This window comes from Takifugu rubripes, chromosome 17 (assembly GCF_901000725.2).
Source record: "Takifugu rubripes chromosome 17, fTakRub1.2, whole genome shotgun sequence".
NCBI classification, from domain to species: domain Eukaryota; kingdom Metazoa; phylum Chordata; class Actinopteri; order Tetraodontiformes; family Tetraodontidae; genus Takifugu; species Takifugu rubripes.
The window spans coordinates 15,620,868-15,639,638 of NC_042301.1; the positions used below are offsets into that span (position 1 = coordinate 15,620,868).

Consider the following 18,771-nt stretch of genomic DNA (forward strand, 5'->3'; position numbering starts at 1 on the left):
TGAGGTTTTAAGATTTAAGATTTAGTGAAAGTTGGCTCAGGGCAAAACCAAGTGGTACTGGGGGCAGACAAACACGGAGCAGGCTGGGCGGTGCGAACAGGCGTCCGATCTGCAGGAAAGACTAACAATCAGTTCAGAAGTGGAAACAGGAATAATGAAACAAACTTGCATTCAGAATTCCAGGAGCCAGGTTGTACCACTGGGGTTAAACAACAAGTTGGTGATGATTGGAAAGTGGACCAGGCTTTTAAAGCAGGAGGCAGGTGTGGGTGATGAGCTGGAGATGAGTTCCAGGTGTGATCGACCGACAGGAGGGAACCTGGAGGCAGCCCTGCCCAGCCTGGAAGGAAACAGACAAGGGAAACACAGACAAGAAACAGAAGAGGACAGGGAAGCACTTGGGAACCCCAAACAATCACAGGTGATGATCAAAGCCAAAGGGGTTTGATAATTAAGCAAACTACTATGTTAGATAACCATTCTATTAGTACAGCTTGTGTTTCGGGCATGTCTGCACGTCTCACCACCAGTTTTTTACATTGGGGCTGATTAATACATTTTGGGAAAAAATGTAGTTCTTAAGCTCTCCTGATTTAAGGTGCATGTTGTATGAAAAACACCTTTGGTTCTTGGCCCAACTGCTATTTGAGCTGGTCATTAATAATGTATACAACGAGCTGCTGCAGGGACCCAAATCCTTTGGCTTCACCATCACTTTCCTCACCATATACAGCGCGGCCCTCCCACCCCTCTCATCTTTCTGTATGTGGTGGACACCTGCTTGGAAGAAGAGGACCTCCAGGCCCTCAGGGAGTCCCTGCAGATGTCCCTCAGCCTGCTCCCACCCAACGCACTGGTGGGCCTCATCACGTTCGGACGCATGGTTCAGGTTCATGAGCTCAGCTGCGAAGGGGTTGCCAAGAGCTTTGTGTTCAGGGGCACCAAAGACCTGAACTCTAAACAGATCCAGGTGAGTGGAGGCTTGGCTGTTGCTCTGAGATTAGTGAGTGATGCAAATGAAAAGAGTGTGGTTCTTGGAAATGCTTTAAAAGGATAATTGGAAACTCTACTGTTGCAACCCTGTTGTCTTATTCCATGCAGACTAGTTGGAAAGCTAATTGGTTTATTTTGTGTGTCTAAGGAAATGCTGGAGTTTGGTCCCAGCATCTTATTTAGAGTTCCAGCCAGGGCCCGATGTCCATATTCAACAGGAAGAGGACAGTGTTTTGTTAGTTCAAAGGCTGTTTTTATGTTTGCCTTCTCTCAATATTATCCTCCAATTTGTGACTGCTGATCTGCAGTTATATAACTGATGAGAGCCGTTCTTCCCTCGCTGCACTCTGCTTACGCAGATAGCAGATGATGCCTGATTACACACAGTACCAATTTCTCTGAGACTGCAAGGGAACCCCAGCTTCCCTTAAAATGTCAAAAAAAATGTCAAATACGTACTATTGTGTTAACATTTAATTGACTTAATTGACTACAAATGGGTTAGAACAAAATCATCTTGAAGATGAGGACGTTCATAATCAGCTACTTGTCACAAATCGAGTGACTCACTTTTGTTAACATCCCATGACGTCAATGCATTTGCCTGTGGAAGCCAAGCGTCCATTCACTCCAATGGGACAGTTTTATTCACTTCTTTGAAAGGTCATTGGACAAATGCCAGTGGGGCGCCTCGGTTGGCCTGGACACTGTGCGTCTGCATGTTTATTGGAGGATCAGAAGCAAGGCTGCATCCCTTTTTAATGTTGGCGATTTTGAAGCACACGGCGAAGCGTTTTCCAATGCAAGTTCAGTCCTTTTGGATTTAATAAAAGAGCTCATTTTATATTTGGTGATTTATGTGTGCATGTGCATGTCCTTGTATAATATAATTAAGAGTATTATATAGATGTGTTTGTTTGATCACTCATCCTGTGGAGCAAGGAGGCAGGTGCCCCATATGGTAATTAGAAATAATGATACTAAATGATAATAATACTGATCCACAATGGCTAGATCAGTAGCTTTATTTATTTATCTATTTTCAGTCGCGTTATTATCACATTGCTTACTCGTATGTCAGCGTTCCAGGTATTCCTGGACTCCGAACTGTGGATTGCTAATGTCAACATTGGAGTAACGAACCCTTTGTCCACTGAGTTCCTCGAAATGCATTCCGATAAGATTAATTGGATATGACTCCTTTTAAAATCCTTTGAAAAATTGATATGACTACTTTATAATCACTTTTTTTGAACAGCCCTAGGAAATCCTTGATAAATGTGGCACACATGGTATATGTTGTTGTGTCCCCACTGATGTTTGGTGAACTTTTTTTCCCCTCTTCACAGTATTACGAAGCCCTGGCGACCCGCCTGGCAGCAAACGGCCACAGTCTTGATATGTACGCCTGTGCCCTGGACCAGACTGGGCTGCTTGAGATGAAGTGCTTACCTAACCTCACTGGGTATGTCAGCACTCTCACTGATAACCTGTTGGGGATACTTGTGCTTATTTTGAGGCATCTGTTCCATTTACACATGTGTTCTTGGTGCAATCCAACATGATTTTGTTTGATTTCACCACTGCAGTTGCTGATTGCAGTTTGTATTAACAGGGGCCATATCGTGATGGGCGACTGTGTCTCAGACAATGTGAGTCCTGTCCCCAGAGTCTCAGTTCTTCTTGTTTTCACTTAAACATAATAGCTTGTTCACCAAAAAATCAGAATTTTGTGTGGGAGATGGGAATCGGTGGCACAAACCAGTGGAAAATATGCAGCCTCAACCCATCAACAACCTAGACTATTTGTTAGGGTTTGTAAATCTACCTAAACATCATGTGTCATGTTTGTGTGTGGCAGCACAATGCGCCGATTCCACAGGGAGACCGAGGCGTGATCCAGTTTGTTACCCAGTATCAGCACGCCAACACACAGAGGAGGATTCGCGTCACGACAGGAAGTAAGAGGGCAGAACTCTGCCTGAAGTTATTTCTGTCTGAAACTGGAATGCTATTATAATGAAGCCTGCGGATATTTAACAGAAAACACACTTGGGTCGCTTCAGAAATAACAGTTAGTCAATATTGGCCTCTGTAGAAAGGATATTTACATTCCTGCTACTCCTGACAACGCCTGCTTGAACCAGTGTGCGTCATTCACGCCACACCCATGTTCCTCTAACACTTTCTCCATGTCATAGATGAGATCTTATCCCTCACCAATGTGCCCCCCCCCCCCCCCACCTTCAGCCCATCATGTCGTATAAATGCAGCTGGAGGCTACAATTGACCTCTCGCATGAGATTGTCATGGTCCATGATCATGCTCCTCCTGTTAGCCTCGGACCTCCTCAGCCGCTGACCCAGATCCTCTTTGGTCCACTTGAGAACTTTGTCGTCGGTCTCTGCTCATGTCAGCGCAAAATGGTCACGGCCAAGGATTAGAGTCTGGATTGGGTAGCAGGCATGGGTCTGAGTACACATGCTGCCTGGATGTGAATGTTTCTGCGAGACAGAGTCAAGAGAAAGGTGTGCTGCAGGCAAAGCTCTATTCCTCCCCCTTCCTCTCTCTCCCTCTCTTGTAGGCTCTTAGACCTATGGTATGGTGCTGCCCTGACAATAAATAGTGGCTACAGCGCCACCTAAAGAGAACTGATGATATAAAGCTGTGAAATAATATGAAGAAATCCTAGGATAATAGTGATAAATGGCCATATTATTTGTTATAGCTTGCAGATGATATTAACAGGAGAGCATCCTCACCAGCGGCCTCTCAGTCTGGTACAGCAGCTGCTCTGTTGTTGCCCAGAAGGCCCTTAATCAGGGTGTTGTGGTCACCAGAGTTGACCAGATCAGCCAAAGACCTGTACTTGTCCCCCACCTAGTGCAAGAACTGTCCACCCTCCTTCTCATCCTGCAAGAGCTATTGCAGCAAGACGACCAGACTCGGCAACAGCTTTTTTCCACATGCCATTAGACAACTCAACTCACGCAGGAAACACCCACAAAGACCAACTGAATGTTAAAATCGTGTGAATTCAATGTCTATGGTCTTTATATGCATGGTATCATACATGGATACATACAGATATATCTTCATGCTGCCATGTCTGCAAAAAAATGCTTTAACTCTTTTATTTATTTAACTATTAATTGCTAAGTAAAAAATAATGTATGGACACTATATCATAGTGTAACACAATGAGGCAATAAGGATTGTTGTATGTAGACTGCATCTATTGGCAATGTACTATAGGCCAAATGAAACTGCATTAAAAAGCGTGTAAATATGTTTAGAGTGTAGGCTATTCTAAGCAGTGGGGTATTAAAATATGGAATTGTGTTTGTACTCAATAACTGATTGTTTTTCTGACTTTATGTAAGTGTTGTATTTTCATAGTGATGGCACTTTGTATGTACATGTTGCACAGTTAATAAAACTATATATAAAAAATCTACAACTGCAACAGTTGCTGCGTACTACATTTCCCAGCATTACTTTGTCCCCAACAAACGTCATAATCAGGGAGCCAATAGGAGGCGCCCGTACTTGGAGTAACACGTCAGTCTAGTGGAGTACAGAAGCCGGTTGAGGGTTTCTCTTCGTCGGTCTCTCCGGTCGGCTACATCCGTCTGTATTGGATCCCAGATGTTGTAAATTTGCTCAGAACCCAGCAACCTTATTAACTCTTGTACGAACCGAAGCTACTTGTTTGAAGAGAGGTAAGCAGCGTGTTTAATGTTGTCAGTCCGGTTCGTGTCATTCGAGAAGAGGCAGAAGTCATTAGCTACATTCGGTTAGCTAGCCCAGTCAGCTGTACAGCTTACTGTATTTTTGAAGGAAATTCGATATTCGATTCTCAAGCAGGATAGATTGGATAGCTAATGTTATAATGTTAGTGAATCAGTCGTTTTCTTTCTTTTTTTTTTTTTGCTTATATTTCTTCCCCTGATGAATGTTTTTTGAAATAAGTATAAATACGCTCGAAAAATTGTAATTTCACATTGGCTTTGGCCTGTTATGTTATAATGACTCGTTTTATTTGTTGTCCCTGTCGTGTCCACATATCCGAACGTGCTGTCAAATGTCATCACTCCAGATCCGCTTTTAGTCCACACGGTCAAAGGTCACACAGACAGTCGAATATATTATCACTAATGTCTTCACATTTCAACATTTATCTCACCATATACATGGACATTAGTATTTACTCAACAGTGGCAAAATGCTCTGTCACTAAATTATTTTCATCTATTTAGTTTTCCCTATTTGGGACCCAGTACCATTACTTCTTGGGACACACACACACACACACACACACACACACACACACACACACACGCGATATCTACCTGGTCGTTTACATAAGTACAGATCAGCATACACTCAGTGCTTGTTTTTAGCTGACTGCACAAGACGGTGATATTTGCCATGTTTCTGCCTCTAAAATCCCCGATTATTATCCCTGATAGCACTGAGATATTGAGCCACTATGACCGTCCCAGCAGGCTCATTTAAAGACGCGTGTTCATTTTACGAAAGACGTCACTGCTGCACCTGAGAAGGTGGAGCCCCGTGTGAATATGACAAGAATTCCTCGTTGCTGGGCTGTGCAGAAACGCGCAGGTCTAGTTCCCAATGACGTACTTGTGCGTCAAACCTGACAATGTAGGAGGCTTTTTTTAGCATTGTTTTGAAAGGGACGCCTGCTTAAAGAGCACTTCAACTCCAGGCTAGCTCAGCCTGCCGACGTCCCGGAATTCTCTCGGTTCTCCTTCTGGACCTGCATCATTGATTCTGAGTCTTTCTCTAGCAAAGTGCTGTGATGACGACCTACCAGGAGTTCATCCAACAAAATGAGGACAGAGATGGGGTGAGATTCAGCTGGAACATGTGGCCGTCCAGCCGACTGGAAGCCACCAGGCTGGTGGTCCCGGTCTCGTGCCTCTTCACGCCCACCAAAGAGAGGCCTGACCTGCCCCCGCTACAATATGAACCAGTGATCTGCAGTCGGACCACCTGCAAGGCAGTTCTCAACCCACTCTGGTGAGTTCATACGTTATTATTGAATTTTAAATGTAGATATTATAGTACTATGTATAAACTAAAGAAGACAGTTTAAACCTGGTTTAAACTGTTGATCTGTTGTATTACTATCATCTAATATTGGGTGTGATGTCAGACGGCTATAAAAACATGTTGCTGATTAGTCATTCACAGCTACATTCCTGTTTTATGGTCTTTTTTTTTAACAGTCAAGTTGATTTTAGAGCAAAAATATGGGCTTGCAACTTCTGCTTCCAAAGAAATTCAGTAAGTACCAGTATCATTATTTCGTTTGATATGAAAATGGAACATTTGCTTGACTCTAAAGAGTATTTAAATCACCTGGATGTCTGTGTCTCTGTAGTTTCCCCCCTCCTACGCAGGGATTTCAGAAGTAAACCAACCAGCTGAACTCATGCCACAGTTTTCCACCATCGAATATGTAGTGCAGGTACAGTTTGGGTTTCAGGCATGTCTGCACTTCTCATCAGCAGTTTGTTATAAAACTCACCTGATTTGTTAAATTAGTGAATTATTCATTCATTTGCACATTAGTCTTTAAACATACTAGTTCTTGACCTGAGTGCTATCGGAGCTGGAAAGCATCAGGTCATTAATAATGCATCTGACTTTCTGCAGTAATATGAGCTTCTGCTCAGTAAACCTGGAAAAAGCATATATGCTGATGTGACCCAGTATATTTGTAGAAACTCTTAAACAAAGCAAACATCATGTTGTTTTTTTTAGTACTTTATTTTACAACTTTAACAAACAAAGGGGAACGTTGCCAACTCTTTCCTTTATGTTAGAACCCAAATCCTTTGGCCTCACCATCACTTTTCTCACCATTTACAGCGCGGCCCTCCCACCCCTCTCATCTTTCTGTATGTGGTGGACACCTGCTTGGAAGAAGAGGACCTCCAGGCCCTCAGGGAGTCCCTGCAAATGTCCCTCAGCCTGCTCCCACCCAACGCACTGGTGGGCCTCATCACGTTCGGACGCATGGTTCAGGTTCATGAGCTCAGCTGCGAAGGGGTTGCCAAGAGCTTTGTGTTCAGGGGCACCAAAGACCTGAACTCTAAACAGATCCAGGTGAGTGGAGGCTTGGCTGTTGCTCTGGGATTAGTGAGTGATGCAAATGAAAAGATTAGATGTAAATGTGGGAGTGTGGTTCTTGGAAATGTTATGAGAGGATAATTGTAAACTACTGTTGCAACCCCCCTGTCTTATTCCATGCAGACTAGTTAGAAAGGACACTACAGCTATTTGTTCAAGCTAATTGGTTTTTCTCTGTGTGTCTAAGGAAATGCTGGGTTTAGCAAAACCAGCAGCACCAGGACAAGGTCGTCCACCAGCCCCCCACGATGCCTCTGTCCCGTGCAGGTAGGGAAGAGCACTGCCACGTCAGACTTGTCTTCAGTTAATCTTGGGGATCAACAATCCTTTTGACCCTCCAGCAGTCTCTCTGTTAAGAGTCTACTTTTGGTCATGTTTTAGGTTCCTTCAGCCCGTGCACAAGGTCGATATGAATTTGACGGATTTGCTCGGGGAGCTCCAAAGAGACCCGTGGCCTGTTCCTCAGGGCAAACGTCCACTCCGCTCCACCGGCGTCGCACTGTCTGTTGCTGTTGGCCTGCTGGAGGTACGGTGTCCCCACGTGGAAGTGGAGCTTATTTATAAATAAGATGCTGGAGTTTGGTCCCAGCATCTTATTTAGAGTTCCAGCCAGGGCCTGAGGTCCATATTCAACAGGAAGAGGAGTGTTTTGTCAGTTTAAAGGCTGGTTTTTGTTTGCCTTCTGTCTCAATATTATCCTCTCATTTGTGACTGCTGATCTGCAGTTATATAACTGATGAGAGCCGTTCTTCCCTCGCTGCACTCTGCTCACGCAGATAGCAGATGAAGCCTGATTACACACATTGTGGGCTTTTTCAGCAGCTCCAGATTCTCTGGGCCATTGAACCGTTTGAAAGAAATATGTTTTAATATAGAGTGAATCTGAAACTCTTTTAGCCAAATGAGGTGTGTTTTTCCTCTGTTTGGTTCAGTAGCTTTGTCATCACATCGCTTTCTCTCATGTCAGTGTTTCGGGCATTCCTGGACTCTGAACTATGGACTGCCACTGTCAACGTTGGATGTGGAGTCAACCTTTTTGTTACTGAATGCCTCACAGAGCTCAGTCTGATAAGATTAACTTGATATGGCTCCTTTTTTTTTTTAAATCACTTTTTTGTGTCTATTAGCACCAAATCCTCCCTGAATAATTGCAACCATCTAAATTTGTAGCGTTTTAGCACAATAATACTCAACTCATCCATTATGATCCTCAGGGGGCCTTTCCCAACACAGGCGCTCGTTTGATGCTGTTCATTGGAGGGCCTCCCACCCAGGGCCCAGGTATGGTGGTGGGTGATGAGCTGAAGACCCCCATTCGCTCATGGCATGACATCCAGAAGGACAATGCTCGCCATTTAAAGAAAGCAACCAAGGTGACCTATCACAAAGTGATCTTTCAGTATTCAGTGTGTGTGTTCTGGTACCCGAGAAGAGATGTGACTATGTTTTTGGCTTGCTAGCTACTGCGAATCCTAAATAAGTTTGCCACGGTATTTGTTGTGTCCCCACTGATGTTTGGTGAACTTTTTTTCCCTCTTCACAGTATTACGAAGCCCTGGCGACCCGCCTGTCAGCTAACGGCCACAGTCTTGATATGTACGCCTGTGCCCTGGACCAGACTGGGCTGCTTGAGATGAAGTGCTTACCTAACCTCACTGGGTATGTCAACACTCTCACTGATAACCTGTTGGGGATACTTGTGCTTATTTTGAGGCATCTGTTCCATTTACACATGTGTTCTTGGTGCAATCCAACATGATTTTGTTTGATTTCACCACTGCATGTGAAGCAGAAGCCGATGAGCAGTTGCTGATTGCAGTTTGTATTAACAGGGGCCACATTGTGATGGGCGACTCCTTCAACACTTCCCTGTTCAAGCAGACTTTCCAACGAGTATTTCACAAAGACTATAATCGAGACCTCCGCATGGCTTTTGGAGTCACCCTGGAGGTCAAGGTAAAGACCAACGAAAATTTTATGTATTGTTCATCATGCTAAGCCAAATATTAGCTCATGTGCAGGTTGAAGTTTCACAATCTGTGTGTGTTACAGACATCAAGAGAACTAAAGGTCTGTGGCGCCATTGGACCATGTGTTTCACTCAACTCCAAGGGCGCCTGTGTCTCAGACAATGTGAGTCCTGTCCCCAGAGTCGCAGTTCTTCTCGTTTCCTCTGAAACATAAAAGCTTGTTCACCGAAAAAATCTGATCTTTGTGTAGGAGATGGGAATCGGTGGCACAAACCAGTGGAAAATATGCAGCCTCAACCCATCAACAACCTTGGGCTTGTATTTTGAAGTTGTAAATCAGGTAAATGCCAGAGCAAACTTTCATTTATGAGACGGATTTGATTCTTGCAAATGATCGTATCAGTGCAGCAGTTGCATTAAACAGGTGGATAAGTTTAAAGTAAAACTCTATAACTCTTATAGGAGACTATTTGTTAGGGTTTGTAAATCTACCTAAACATCATGTGTCATGTTTGTGTGTGGCAGCACAATGCGCCGATTCCACAGGGAGGCCGAGGCGTGATCCAGTTTGTTACCCAGTATCAGCACGCCAACACACAGAGGAGGATTCGCGTCACGACCGTCGCCAGGAAGTAAGACGGCAGAACTCTGCCTGAAGTTATTTCTGTCTGAAACTGGAATGCTATTATAATGAAGCCTGCGGATATTTAACAGAAAACACACTTGGGTCGCTTCAGAAATGACAGTTAGTCAATATTGGCCTCTGTAGAAAGGATATTTGCATTCCTGCTACTCCTGACAACGCCTGCTTGAACCAGTGTGCGTCATTCACGCCACACCCATGTTCCTCTAACACTTTCTCCACGCTTTTCTCTCCACCGACCAAAAGTTGGGCAGATGCACAGTCACAGATTCAGCACATTGAATCGTCATTCGACCAGGAAGCTGCTGCGGTTCTCATGGCTCGCCTGGGAGTCTTCAGAGCCGAGTCAGAGGAGGGGCCAGATGTCATGCGCTGGCTGGACCGGCAACTCATCCGCCTGGTGGGTGGCCGGACGGCTACCGGCATTAATGATCAAAGAGCCGCCCACATTAAAAGAAATCAGGCAAACTCTGTTTTTGGTCAATCACTGACTCCAGTAACGTTATTCTATTATGTCTCGTTTTGGTTTTAGTGTCAGAAGTTTGGCCAGTTCAGCAAAGACGATCCAACATCCTTCAGACTGTCTGAATCCCTGTGCCTCTACCCACAGGTGGCCCCACACGACAGTTACATGGAAATATATAAACACACATGTCATTGTGAAAAAGATGACTTATCTTTGCTCTGTTGCTCTCCTCCACCTGTAGTTCATGTTCCACCTGCGGCGATCACCCTTCCTACAGGTGTTCAACAACAGCCCGGATGAGTCGTCCTACTACAGGCACCACTTTGTCAGGCAGGACCTGACACAGTCCCTCATCATGGTGCAGCCCATCCTTTACTCGTATTCCTTCTGTGGACCACCAGAGGTCAGTATCACACCCTCCATGTTATTGTCAGCATATTTGTTGGTGATCTTTATTTATTTATGTATTTCTGTCTTCTCTTTCAAGCCTGTTCTCCTGGACAGCAGCAGCATCCTGCCTGATAGAATCCTCTTGATGGACACCTTCTTCCAGCTGGTTATCTACCATGGAGAGGTGAGGACTCCCCTCCCAGGGTTCATCCACATGACCACACACCTACCCTACCAGCACTTGTTAATGCCGCTATTGTCCCCTTGTGATTCCAGACCATCGCCCAGTGGAGAAAGGCGGGCTACCAGGAAATGGCAGAGTATGAGAACTTTAAACAGCTGCTGCAGGCTCCTCTGGATGATGCCCAGGAGATCTTGCAGGCGCGGTTCCCCATGCCCAGATACATTGACACAGAACACGGGGGCTCGCAGGCTCGGTTCCTGCTCTCCAAAGTCAACCCGTCACAGACGCACAACAACCTCTATGGCTGGGGGCAGGTACGGTATTGTGAGATCCACCTGACATTTTTTATAATTAACTCAAGAAGCATGCTCTCCTTCCACATTTAATTTCATGGAAGGCCCATAAAAGTAAACATTTAAGGAATATCTTCGATTTTCTGTACTAAAGAATTAGAAGTAGTGCAACTCTACTTTTAAAGATTCAAAAGCCCAAAAGAGCATTAATCCTTAGTTTCTGCAGTGAGCATAAAGCCTTAAACTGTAACCAGCAGAAGGTTGTGAATATATCTGAACCTGAAAATGAACTTGTCATCTTGTATGAGATCATCGCAGTGATAAGTAATTATGAGATCACTTATGTCATATAAAACATCTTTGGGCTGTTTAATGATCATGTAATGGTTCCTTTTGTTTGGCCTTTCCTTTGCAACAGGAGGCAGGCGCTCCCATTCTGACTGACGACGTCAGCCTGCAGGTCTTCATGGACCATCTGAAGAAACTGGCCGTTTCCAGCTCTGCGTAAATCCGTTCCCAGGGAGAGCGACCCAACATTCCCGTCATCACACAAGGATCCGCCAACATTTCCCCTCTTTGTGATGAGCCAAACCCCGACTATCTTCTGTATTTCCTCACTTGAGCTCCACGTTCTTGCAGTGCTCATTTCAGCTAATTCAGCACAGTCCTATCAGGAACCCAAGTGGGTTTTTTTTAGTTCTTGATCATTTCCTATTTATAAGTAAAGATTTTACAATCCAGACTAGTTTTATGTGAGCAATAAAAATAATTCACTCATGTATGTAAAACCACCTGTGAAGTCACCCAAGGAATAATTTATTTTTTCTTTCTCATCTTACCAGATTGTAATTTATTGACCTCACGGTGCAGAGAAATGAATCTATTTAGCTTTATCTATATGTTTTACATCCAGAACACGCTATGCAGTGATTAAATCCCAACAGTACTTGCTGAGAAAGAAATATTGGCAGAGATCATCGGTCTCTGCTCGGACAGCCTCTCAATGAGAGCCCGACAAAGACGGATAGAATATTATGTTGGTGGCAAGAAGATTCCCTTTCAATATTGAGGATTAACACATTCCAAGGAATGGCAGGCAGCTGCCCCAGCGGAGAAAGCCTCCGTGTGGAGGAGCATCATGAAGACACTTTATTGAGCATACGTGTGGTCCCGTCCCGTCTCACCATCTGCTACCGTGCACCGGACGTCCTCCCCCAGTCTCTGTAATCATCGCTCAATAAGATGGGGCAGTTTGTGCATTTGATCTATGCATAAAGCTCTGTCAGCAGGAAACCGCCTCCGTGTCTGTGTCCTGCACATGCGCGTCTTCAGGCTTTTTCCCCTCGCAGATGCTCAGTTGGCGCAGCAGGCATCTGTCCGGCGGCGCAGCAGAAGGAGCGGCTTTAGTCCACCGTGTGACGCTCCACCAATTGCATGTCAGTCGCAGCAGGTGACATATTCTCTCTGCACTCTTGATACAATTGTCTTTTTCTCATTTGGCGCTGTTGCACATAAAGCCTGCGCAGCACGCAATCCCAATCATAAACCGCGCGCGAGCCCATCTACTGTCGGTGCTACTGTAAGCTGATTTCAGAGCACCCAGACAGTATGATTTCGAGGATCAGTGAATGGGAGATTATGAAGACTAATCCATCTGTTTAGAGGAAAATTCTACTCTTAGCAGCTTTAAGCGGAAGTTGCCGCCGCAACACAAATGAAGTCTGTGTCCATCAGGGGCTTAGGCCCCAGAATGGTGCACTCTCAAGATGCATATGCTGAAAAGGTATTCAGGGCCAAAGAGCAGATGCAATGCAAAGCCCGGTAATCTGTTTTTCCTGACATAGATCTGTTTGCACAATACCAAAAAGCCCTTTTTAGGGTGCTGGATGTCCAACTGAAGCTGCGCTTTATTCAAATATGCAAAAAAGGAACCACGTGTCTTCATTTAGTGCCTGTCTGTGCGTGTGGACACATTCCTTGATTACTTTTGTCTTCAGCAATCATGTATCGTCCGTGTCGATGTGATTTTCAAGGCTTTAGCCTATTGTCTTTTGTCTAATCATTATGGATCAGTTCAACCACTGAGTCCATTATGGCTTCTGTCCCATAAAAGCTTATGTAAGACCTCCGTATAGAATATACCAGCGTGTTTATGTAACGGCTGGATCTGATCAGGTCGCACATTCAACACCAGCACTTCCGATATCTAGCAGGAGGTTTATCAAGGAAGATGGTGGCCACTAAAGCATCGATATCCATCTGGATAAACTAGTGATAATTTAAGGCTTCTCAAAAACTGGTGAAAGGAGAGATTTGATAGGGTCTTGACATTCTCTCGGGTGACTTCTGTCGCCCTGAATTAGGAGTCGCAGCAATTGTGACGCCTACTGGCAACAGGATTGTTGATTTATTCAATACTTTAATCTCCAAATGGAATCTTTCTGTGCTGAAATAGTAGAATTATCCCCCTCCTGAAATCATGAAAAACATGATGAGATCTCATCCGGGGTGAACGGGACTTTTCAAGTCTGCTTCTCTGTGTTGTCTTCCCTCAAACCTTCCATGACCTTTTCCAGGAATCATCATGGCAGTCAAAGAGTGAGACATTTGCTGTCAAGCTAAGGCCCAGTTTCCACCTATAAATAAACCAAAAGAGTGAATTTATCATAATGACTATTCTGTGAAGTATAAAGTTAACACAATGTTGTTTTTATATTCAAATCTGCTTTACTTAATTTGGCATAATTGCAAATTAGAGTCTACAGTCAACAAAGATGTTTAATCTCATGACCCCATACGTCGACTTCGCGCAAACACTCCGAAGGACAAAACCGCCTTGAAGCGTGCTAAACTGAATTAGTCTCCAGCTTTGGAAGACGTGTAGACATCGATCGCTTCCTTCTGCAGCAGAAGGGATGAGGATGCGCGAGCACGAGCAGGGATTAGCCTCTCGTTATTGCTACAAACTCAGGAGATGGCGAGCTTATCGCAGCCCACATGGATGCAATAAACAGGGTTAGCCAGCTGTAGCCAAGCGGTCTGGATTCCAAAGATTGCTGATATGCCAGAAGGCGTCGCTTCAGATGTTCTGAAGGTGCCTCTGCTGCAGTTGGGTCTGTCACTGGCCCTTCAGCCGGTTGGTTCTGAAGACGACGGCCTCCACTGGATTCAATCCTTCTTGGAACGGCGCCCACCATCACTCAGAAAAAAATTGATTAGTGATGTCAGCAGCAGCTCATTCATTAAACTCTGCATGACCTTCTCTCAGCACTCACTGGCTCCTCTAAAAGCCCCAGAAGCCCCATTCTAGGGCTCTACTACGGATTTTTTTTTAAATAAATAAACAAATAAATAAATAAATTCCCCTCGAATCTATACTTAGCATTTAGAGAAGAGAAGTTTGTGTCCAATCATCCATTTGACGCAAGCGCCACGTCAAATCCTCTGACAACGTGACGTCCTATAGGCAGAAGGCTCGTCGGTCACCGCGTGTGGAAAAGGGAAAAAAAAAAAAAAGTGGGGAGATGGAGCTGTGAGCCTGCGGCTTGGAGCTCAGTGTGGGGATGCTGTCGCTAATCTGCGCATCGCTGGTCATGTGTGCGTCGTGCGCAGCGCCGCTCGGGACCTGGACCTCACCGGGCGCGTTCCGAAAATAACCCGGGCCCGAGCACCTTCTCCCGCTGGCACCCATGAATTTTGGCGGACAATGAAGACCACACGGAGATGCAGGACCCTTCTCTCGGTCAGCCTGAACTTTTTTGCCCTGTTTTTCTCCATCACCGCCTTCATAACCACCTACTGGTGCGTCGGGACGCAGAGGGTCCCCAAGCCGAAGTGCAGCAAGCTGCGGACTCACCAGTGCATCGACTACGGGGTCAACGAAACGGACCCGAACAAAGTCGTGTACAGCTGGGAGACCGGGGACGACAGGTTCCTGTTCCGACAGTTCCACACCGGCATCTGGTCCTCCTGCGAGGAGAATATCGACGATGAAAGTGAGAGAAGGGTGACGTGTGTTGTTTTTAGTTGCGCAAACTTACTTATTTACTCTTTAATTAGAAGTTAATGAACTTTTACTTTGTCACTTTCCAATTTAAGTTTCCCCTTATTTTACACATCGAAAATCCTGTTTAAAAATCTAAATGAACTCGTTTTGTTAGTTGTGTTAACATTTATTGAGCAAACAAAAAGATGGAAAAACTGAAAATAGATTTATATCAAATAGAAAATTATAATTATTGTTTTTTTTTTATAATGGTAAGGCTGCTCAGGAGTGTGATTGCTTCCCCAGCTTAAGCCATGGGGTGACTTCACTCTGGGAGATGGGGGGAAAAATTGGATCACACTGGAGTCTGTAGTCATTTAATAATCGGAGGCTTAAGTCACAATTGCAAAGGTATAAAGACCCCCAGGAGGAGGGGTGGTGAGGGTGTTGATCAGTGAAGGTCCGGGTCAGCGGTGTGATGAGGTCAGCTGTTCCAGACGTGTTTCACTCATCCCCCGTCCGTGTCTCAGCACCACCACGCCGGCGTTAACACGTGTTACATATTTTGATGGCACTCGAAGGCCTCCGCACGAACGAGATTACCAAGGGAGGAATTGCTAGCACATGTCCATCTCATCAAGTGGCTGTCCGACCGGGGAGGGGTGGCGAGGCGGCTTGAGTTAATATGGATTACGTAAGCGCGGCCTTGATGAGTTTTTCCTGAAAACAGCTGTTGCCACCCTCCGTCCACCTGATTAAAGCGCTCCACTCGCAGCAAATCCGGCGCCACGCTGCGTCCGACAGATGACGGAGCAGCAGCAGGCCGCGCTTCGTGTCAAAGGTCATGCTTTTACTCTTCTGGAACAGGCCTCCACCACATGTTTGTGTCCAGTCCCGGCGACGGGTCACCCCCCACCCCACCCCCCCCCCCCCACAGGATGGCGTCTCTGCTCTGTGGTGACGTCATTCTGCCTAAACACCTGTCCGTGGGGGTCACGGGGATGGACAGCTAGAGGAGAAACTCAGATTTAGGGGCTCTCTTCTGCCAGAAACAGCTCCGTTACGGCTCCCGCAGCTACTGACGACACAGTGTGGGTTTTTTTTTTTGTGATGTTACAGGTGAAAGATGCCGAAGCTTCATCGATTTGGCCCCCGCGTCCGAGAAAGGTGAGAGCGGCTGCCCGGATTTTCTGTTTTCATTGTTAAACATTGACATTCCCTGTTGCATAGCCGAGACTTTGCAAAGTGTTCCAATAAGAAGCGTAACAATGACATAAAACACGCACCCATCGATTTAAAATGCACATAAACGGGAGCCGGCGGCGTTCTCTGGCGGCGTTCTCTGGCGGCGTTCTCCGGCGGCGTTCTCTGGCGGCGTTCTCATGATGAACCGTTTCCTGCAGGGATGCTGTGGCTGTCGCTGGTCTCTGAGATGCTCTACATCATTCTGCTGGTGGTGGGTTTCAGTCTCATGTGTTTGGAGCTCATCCACTCCAGCAACGTCATCGATGGGCTCAAGCTCAACGCCTTCGCAGCCGTGTTCACGGTGCTCTCAGGTAGACCCCCCCCCCCAGCCGTCCACCACCATCTCATTTTGGATCACTGCTAAAAGTTAAACTTTCAGTTTGCGGTCAGATCCAGAAGAATCCTGAGGATTCTAATCATACGTCAAAACATCAAGGATCCTGCAAAAAGGATAAAGCATATAGAGGAATATAGGAGATTATTGTGGAGCATTTCCTGCTGCGTGTAGCTGGATTATTACAAGTGCAAGGATGAGCCAGCAAGACGGAGCTTTTCTTTCAGTTTCGTGTAAAGAAATGATGTTTTTCTGCTCATTAATCTGACGACACAATAACCAGCAGTGATGTTAGAATCCTACTCTGATGTGCTTCCACAGTTTTGTGATACTCTTAAACATTTTCTTCCAGGTCTTCTGGGCATGGTGGCTCATGTGATGTACACTCAGGTCTTCCAGGTCACCGTGAGCCTCGGTCCCCCCGACTGGAGGCCCTACAACTGGGACTATGGCTGGTCCTTCTGGTACGGCTCCAACCAGTTATTTGGTGTCCAAATAATTCAGGGCGACTCAGATGAGGGGTGTCGCTCTGCGTTTAGCTGTAGCTGTCTCACCTCGTCCCAGCATCATGTCTCTGATGAAAAAAGCCCAAAGCTCTCATGTTCTGGCAGGATTAGGCTTTGGTGTCCAAAGCCCCGATAGGGGCCTGATTGGAATTGCATAAGGGGATAATATTTCACTCCTTTACAATATGTACAGTATGCTGAAAACTCCTTTTAGGGGCGTGACATTTTTTAGGGGGGCGTTCAGCGAGCTGGGTGGACAGGTCCATGATTTCTGTCTCATGTGGACCAGCATGCTCGGCTGGGACGGGGATAGTAATCCTGCAGACAAGAGGAGTGAGGGGAGATTTGGGCGTGTTTGGTTGTTCACCGTGCTTTGTCTCCTCTCTCAGCATGGCCTGGGCGTCCTTCACCTGCTGCATGGGCGCCTCCGTCACAACCATCAACTCCTACACCAAGACCGTCATCGAGTTCAGACACAAGCGCAAGACCTTCGAACAGAGCATCCGGGAGGAGCACGCGCGCGAGGCTTTTGGATATTTGCGCGAACACTCGGTGCACTCCATTTCCAAATCCGTGGACATTTATTCAGGCCAGACCCCGAAGAGCGGCAGGAAAACTCCCATCCCTGCCGATTCTCTGGACCTGAGTGACAGCGCAGGGTCGCTGGGAGAGGAGCAGTGCTGAAGACAGTGTGCGCCCTCGCCAGGTGGAGGCGCTTTCGCTCCATCTTGAGCGCGTTTAAACGGATTTCCTGTAGCATCAGTTCTTTAGGAGCTCTGTTATATATTTATTTTATTTTTTTACCTCTGCCTTAGCAACGGGCGTGACATCAGCATCGGCAACGGAGCAGACGCACGCAGAGAAAGCGATGGCGGGATAAATAACACGGGCACAGAGGAGGTCTTTTTTTTTTCCTGTATCGCAAAATATAGTTACATTTATTCAGAAAAACAGAGAATGGATCTCTCAGATTGCAAGAAGCCTTATTTAAAGCAACAAATCACCCAATAAACCAACAGATTTAACTGACAATAAGCCATACATACTTCCTGTTTATGAAGTGCCTACTTATATTAGCTGTAAATATGTTGTGGAGCACGTTTGTATATAGGATGAGTGTTGACAATTGTGTATTTGTTTTAGAATGTTCACGTCCTGTGTTATTGTCAATGAAAAAGAGTGCAAAGCATCATGGGAGCTTCCAAATGTGAATCTGATCTCATCGTGGACGTGGAATCGTAACGACACAGTCATGTACACAATAAATGGTTTTTATGTGATGTTTTTGATTTATTGGGGGAAATAAAGTCAGCACTGTACAACACTATATCTATTTTTTGCTATTCTTTTATGTTTTTCATTATCAGTGATGCCTTGTGGGGTATTTTCTTCTCTCCTCACTTCAGGCGTTAAAAAGTGCCTTTGGAGAATGGTTGTGCCTTCGGGTCCAGCACTGCAGAAGACTGAGAAATGCTGCAGGAAACAACACACACACACACACACACACACACACAGATACCTTACTTGTAGCTGCACGAAGGAAACGCACAAGTGCAACTTCCTGAAGTAAAATGAATGAACTTTTCAGAACATCTCATAA

At 45.6% G+C, this 18,771-nt stretch overlaps 3 protein-coding genes across 8 annotated transcripts; all 3 read left to right on the forward strand.

Annotated features, from left to right (window-relative positions):
• The first annotated feature begins 212 nt into the window (after positions 1 to 212).
• Positions 213 to 4,455, forward strand: LOC105417713 (protein transport protein Sec23B-like). 5 transcript variants are annotated; one of them, XM_029850772.1, is made up of 6 exons: positions 213 to 421; positions 734 to 970; positions 2,343 to 2,458; positions 2,609 to 2,645; positions 2,855 to 2,954; positions 3,578 to 4,455. In XM_029850772.1, the coding sequence occupies exons 1-6, from the start codon at positions 224 to 226 to the stop codon at positions 3,583 to 3,585; spliced, it is 696 nt and encodes a 231-aa protein (XP_029706632.1). In that variant the 5' UTR covers positions 213 to 223; the 3' UTR covers positions 3,586 to 4,455. The 5 variants fall into 5 exon arrangements, 4 of the variants coding, with proteins under 4 accessions (XP_029706632.1, XP_011611333.2, XP_011611332.2 ...); XM_011613031.2 differs by having other exon boundaries at positions 3,722 to 4,455; XM_011613030.2 differs by having other exon boundaries at positions 3,878 to 4,455.
• Positions 4,456 to 4,552: 97 nt separating this feature from the next.
• LOC101067573 (protein transport protein Sec23B) lies at positions 4,553 to 12,394 on the forward strand. Of its 2 annotated transcripts, XM_003972489.3 has the most exons (19): positions 4,553 to 4,715; positions 5,807 to 6,039; positions 6,249 to 6,306; positions 6,404 to 6,490; positions 6,895 to 7,131; positions 7,343 to 7,422; positions 7,537 to 7,681; positions 8,370 to 8,528; positions 8,699 to 8,814; positions 8,988 to 9,111; positions 9,208 to 9,288; positions 9,376 to 9,465; positions 9,651 to 9,757; positions 10,015 to 10,168; positions 10,301 to 10,378; positions 10,476 to 10,637; positions 10,722 to 10,808; positions 10,901 to 11,122; positions 11,520 to 12,394. In XM_003972489.3, exons 2-19 carry the CDS (start codon positions 5,819 to 5,821, stop codon positions 11,607 to 11,609), a joined length of 2,298 nt encoding a protein of 765 aa, XP_003972538.2. In that variant the 5' UTR covers positions 4,553 to 4,715; positions 5,807 to 5,818; the 3' UTR covers positions 11,610 to 12,394. The 2 variants fall into 2 exon arrangements, with proteins under 2 accessions (XP_003972538.2, XP_011611334.2); XM_011613032.2 differs by lacking the exons at positions 7,343 to 7,422; positions 7,537 to 7,681; positions 8,370 to 8,528.
• A 2,026-nt stretch (positions 12,395 to 14,420) lies between these two features.
• LOC101062038 (germ cell-specific gene 1-like protein) lies at positions 14,421 to 18,498 on the forward strand. The gene is made up of 5 exons (XM_003972549.2): positions 14,421 to 15,096; positions 16,206 to 16,253; positions 16,490 to 16,642; positions 17,018 to 17,129; positions 17,561 to 18,498. Exons 1-5 carry the CDS (start codon positions 14,808 to 14,810, stop codon positions 17,853 to 17,855), a joined length of 897 nt encoding a protein of 298 aa, XP_003972598.1. The 5' UTR covers positions 14,421 to 14,807; the 3' UTR covers positions 17,856 to 18,498.
• Positions 18,499 to 18,771: the final 273 nt, after the last annotated feature.